The sequence below is a fragment of the Pieris brassicae genome, chromosome 7, assembly GCF_905147105.1.
Source record: "Pieris brassicae chromosome 7, ilPieBrab1.1, whole genome shotgun sequence".
NCBI classification, from domain to species: domain Eukaryota; kingdom Metazoa; phylum Arthropoda; class Insecta; order Lepidoptera; family Pieridae; genus Pieris; species Pieris brassicae.
Window position 1 is genome coordinate 8443772 of NC_059671.1, and position 5241 is coordinate 8449012.

At 33.2% G+C, this 5241-nt stretch overlaps 1 protein-coding gene across 1 annotated transcript; it reads left to right on the top strand.

Annotated features, from left to right (window-relative positions):
- Positions 1 to 236: 236 nt before the first annotated feature.
- On the top strand, positions 237 to 3193 carry LOC123712563 (glucose dehydrogenase [FAD, quinone]-like). Its single transcript, XM_045665726.1, has 4 exons — positions 237 to 317; positions 660 to 778; positions 1603 to 1736; positions 1810 to 3193. Exons 1-4 carry the CDS (start codon positions 310 to 312, stop codon positions 3064 to 3066), a joined length of 1518 nt encoding a protein of 505 aa, XP_045521682.1. The 5' UTR covers positions 237 to 309; the 3' UTR covers positions 3067 to 3193.
- Positions 3194 to 5241: the final 2048 nt, after the last annotated feature.

Consider the following 5241-nt stretch of genomic DNA (forward strand, 5'->3'; position numbering starts at 1 on the left):
AGTTCATAAAAAAATATTCCGAAAATGCCGAGTTGCTCCGGCAACGCACCCACCAAAACGAAGACTGCCCTTGCGCGTCCCGTAGACTACATAAAAAAAAAAGACGACATTTGGAAGATTCTGAAATAATATATGAATGGATGTCGGATAGACATCTGATAGGTAAGAAAATTAATAGATTATAATTGTATAATTGATCCTGTCATTAGCTTATTACATTTAAGGTCGAACGCGTGTTGTATATGTTTCATTTGTTAGAATGTACACGTTTGAGATGGTTCCATAATATTCTTATTTGTGGTTTTAATCATGCAATGGTGAGTTTTAATCATATTTAAATTATTAAATTAAGTATATATATTGTGAACTATTAAATTTATTTTGCTGACGTTTATAAGTGGTCATATTTTTATTTGATTGTTAATTGTAAGAAGTTTTATAGACATTCACATTGTCAAAAGGCTGGCATGTGTCGCGGTCTTTTTAACCATTATCTGTATCAATGTAGTTTTATACATAATTCTAAGAATTTAGCCATAATAAGTGATTTCTTACAGGCAAGTAAAGATAACCTGTAAGATCACTGATATAATGTTTTTTTCATACCTAAAAATAGTATCAAGGCACTATTTTAATACAGTGTTTTGGGGTGGTTCTAGTATTCAAAGTACCTCGGGGACTACAGGTGTTGCCCCGCAAGTATTCAACGCCGCGTTTAATTTCTTTGCCGCTACACAATGTCTTTCTCATGACAAATTTGTATCTGATGAAATTAAAGGTAAGATACACAAAGTTATTTCCAAATAATTTCTTCAACAGGTGCTTTACGAAACGGTTTTTGTTCTTTTACATTCTTATAATCCTGAAATTTGAATTTATTCTTAAATCTGAGAATGGGATTACTGAAAACATAAGAGAACTGTTTTTAAGTAAAAATAATTGTAACAATTTATTAAATCCAACAGGTTACATAACACTCACAATTATTATAGAAATCTAGAATATTTTATTAAACTATTCAATTTATTTTGATATTATTGATTAAAGCGACCATAAATATAACTCATTCTAAATAATAAATTGGGAGGGAATAAGATAAATTAAATACTTTTTAACTTTAAAATCCATTATTATTTGATTATTATTATTATTTACTTATTAAAAAATCATAACATAACATGTTTAGCTAACAAACAGGCCAATTGTGATAATTGATAAACAAAAGACTGCGCCAATGGTATAGTGGTTAGCATGTTTTATTTGCAAATATTTGGGCCCCAGATTCGTTTCCTGGGTGAGGTCAAATAAATTGCAATGGTAACTTTAAGTTTGGTAGCTGTCCGTTCAGGGTTGCTCTCGCGAGAGCGGTCGAGTATCTTTCGTCCGAGATAAGCCCCCGTGGCCGAATCGGTCTGGATATATATATTAGTAATATTATATTAATTAAATATTTAGCTGTATTTTTATATTACAGCTTCTAAGATTACAATAATATTCTTAGGCCAAAATTTTAATGCAGGCTTACGCCTTTTTATGAAACATAAATTTTCCAGCTTAAACTTCATAGACATCGTAAATAGTAAATATGATTCAATTTTTCAGATGGTGACACATTTGATTTTATTATTGTTGGAGGTGGTTCAGGGGGTAGCGTAGTAACCAATCGCTTGTCTGAGGAAAAACAATGGAACATTCTACTTCTTGAAGCTGGACCAGACCCACCGTTAGAATCATATGTAAGGGTTTTAATTGAATTTTATTATTAATTGGTATTGTAATAGAAATGATTGAAATATATTTATTTTCTAGGTACCAAACTTTGATACTGACCTATATGGAAGTGATTTTGATTGGAAATATCTAACCAAAACTGACAATAGAACAGGACTGGGAAGTAAGGATGGAAGAATTCCCTGGCCACGAGGAAAAATGCTCGGTGGGTGTAGTTCTATTAATGGAATGGTCTACATACGCGGACGAGCACCTGATTACCAACGTTGGGTAGACGCCGGTAATCCAAGTTGGACACCACAAAATGTTTTCCATTATTTTAATAAAGCAGAAAATTTACAGTCCAAAACATTACTTAAGAACCCATATATAAGTGGTTTATATGGTCATCATGGCCCTTTGATAGTTGATAACTATAATAGCACATACAGAGAAGATACAGAACGGGTTCTGGATTCTTGGGAACATATCGGATTTGATATAGTTGAGGATATAAATTCTCAATACACTCTTGGATTAGGTTCATGCGGTATCTATCCTACCACGGTATCAAATGGAAGAAGACAAAGCACATACGAAGCATATATTAAACCTGCAAGGAGAAGAAAAAATTTGAAAATTGTGACTATGGCGTATGTTACTAAAGTTATAATAGATGACAATTTAGAAGCTAAAGGGGTTGAGGTTGATATTAAGGGCACAAAAATTACAGTATTTGTAAGTAAAGAAGTGATTCTAAGTTCTGGGGCTATAAACACACCAAAATTACTCATGTTGTCAGGTGTAGGGCCAAAATTGCATTTGGAATCCGTGGGAATACCATGCAAGGTGAACTTGCCCGTTGGTGAACGTTTACAAGATCATTACATGATACCAACTCTAATCTACGGCGATGAACCGGAATCTCGAAGCACAGTAGATGTACATTTCGATGAACTAAAGTATCTTTATGATGGTTCTGGATATTTAGGACAAGTCACTTTCTCTGATATAATCGCTTTCTTTTCTAGATCCCCCAATGCTCTGTATCCTGAATTTCAAAGCCATTTCGTATTGTTACCTAAAAATACAGTCTCTGAAGCGAAACGATTTGCTTCATTTAAAACGCCGATCTTAAAATCTTTATTAGAATTTAGCGCACATAAAGCACTGTATGTGTTCACGTTGCATTTATTGCATCCATTTTCGAAGGGATCCGTTTATTTGAATTCAAGTGATCCTTATCAAGATCCAATTATTAAGGCCAACTACTTGGATGATCCACGAGATATTAAAACCACTATCGATGGCCTAAAAATACTTACCAGTATAGTAGACACACCGTTAGATCAATAAACGCATTTATTTTCAAAGTTAATCTACCTGAATGTGATCAGTATGAATTTAGAAGCAATGAATACTGGTTGTGTTTTGCAAAATATTTAATGCTGACCTTATATCACCCAGTTGGAACAGCAAAAATGGGTCCCAGTGCAGAAGATTCTGTCGTAGACAACTATCTGAGGGTTCATGGTATTCGTGGTTTAAGAGTAATAGATGCCAGCGTCATGCCTAATCTAACAAGTGGCAACACTAATGGTCCGACCATCATGATAGGCGAAATGGGCGCAGATATGATAAAATCCGCCTATCTATCACATTGATAAAAAAATAAATATTGTCATTACATTTTACTAAATTTTTTTAAATTGAAAGAGATAAAAATAATTTGAAATCGTTTGTATTTTATTTCAAATGGCAAGATAAGCTTTTTTTTTAAATCCTAGCAATTTACCTTCACATATATTTTACACTTATATAAATGCTGACGCTAAACTATATTTCAGATACATAATAAAATAGAATATTTAAAACTTTATGTATTATTTGAGTGCTACATTGTATACACAATTTATTAGGTAAAAATAATTTTCAAGGTATAGAAACAAACAATTCCAGTTAGATGATAAACCATAAGCTTTTAGCAAAATCTTAGTAAATCCAATGCTGTGTTTTTAAAGGTATTCTCACTGACCTCTGGCTCTGCGAATGTGTGTTGGGCTAGAAACTTAGACCGCTGTCTGTCCTGTGTCAATTCCCAACTTCAGATGAAGGATTTATTCTTCCACTCTGTCTAGCTTTCGCCTACTTTGCAGAGGTACGCTTACACTGCCCCATCTTAACGATGACTTAATAAAAATTGTAACTTAATAAAGTTAATATAATAATTTTCATTTCATAGAATCAAAAATTAATTTTTCATCCGCAGTCTTTTCGTCAGAGGTTATTAAATAAATTCCGGGAACGCCTAATTCTATCTACCGTAACACGTGAAGTAAATTATTAACATCTTAAAAGGTACGCAACCTTCATTAAGATTATATACGTGTTATAATGTAATTAACTTTCATGAATATCTTATGCAAGATATTTTTAGCCTGCTTAAATGACATATTACTTTGAACAGTGTTTTACTTTTTATCTTTAGCAGTAATGGTTCACATTGCATTAAGTCTGATAACCTACTTGTGAAATCCTGTCTATCAGGGCATGGACATATATTCTGTATCTATGTTATTTACAGACAAGTAGGATAGCCCGAAACAGCTATAAATGTTTCATTGGGAATCAAAGCCTGGTACTCCATATTAAGCCGTTTTGTATTTCGCCGGTTAAGATACTATGAACATTATCTATCAATTAGTTTATAGTAATAATCCTACACTTGTTTGGAAATAACCAATTTATATATAAATTTCCGAATTGGTAATATATTGACTGCCCTTATTGGACGTCCCGTAGGCACGTTTGCCCGCCTATTATATATAAAAAAAGCTTTCTTTAAAAGTACTTCTCAGGAGATGTCGCGTATTCAACGCATCAGAGATAATGATTAGAATTGTTTTTATAACTAGTCTGGCCATAAATACTGTTACATAAAGACTTTTTTCAACTTTTTAATTATTTTGAATTTGGAACACGCTAATATTTTAAAAACTTTTTAGATTTTGCGCCATTTCACATATTTTTTCGTGTTAATTATCAAATTGCAATATGGAATGGGGTCTTAAAGTAAATAGGATTGCAGTGATCGCCTTGTACAAAGTGGGTATGGGGCCGTTAGTCATGTTCCAGACACTTCAAAAGCTTGGTATCAGCCTTATATTCGTATATTGTACTCTCAACAGATACAACTACATTTCGTCTGCTGATGACCAGAAAAGATAGGGGTGGGGATTAAAATTCCCCCTAGGACTCTGTCGCGTATAATAAAACAAAACGTGAAGCTCGGTGCTTATAGTCGACATACAGGAAATTCCTTAAATCAATCTTTATTATTAAAGAGAGTGGATCGATCAAAACGCCTTCTGTCGTGATACGCAGATGAAAAGTATAGAAATGTCCTATTTACCGATAAAATTTTTTTCACGATTGCAATACTACAATAAGCAAAATGATAAAGTGTATGCTCACAGTTCTAAAGAAGCTGCTCAAGTAGTGGGAAAGGTACAACGTGGTCATCATTCTGCG

Bases quoted from the DNA above. Each gene is read 5' to 3' on its own strand.
- LOC123712563 (XM_045665726.1), top strand. The intron at 779-1,602 runs GTAAGATACACA...TCAATTTTTCAG, and splicing joins TGTATCTGATGAAATTAAAG to ATGGTGACACATTTGATTTT. The intron at 1,737-1,809 runs GTAAGGGTTTTA...TTTATTTTCTAG, and splicing joins ACCCACCGTTAGAATCATAT to GTACCAAACTTTGATACTGA.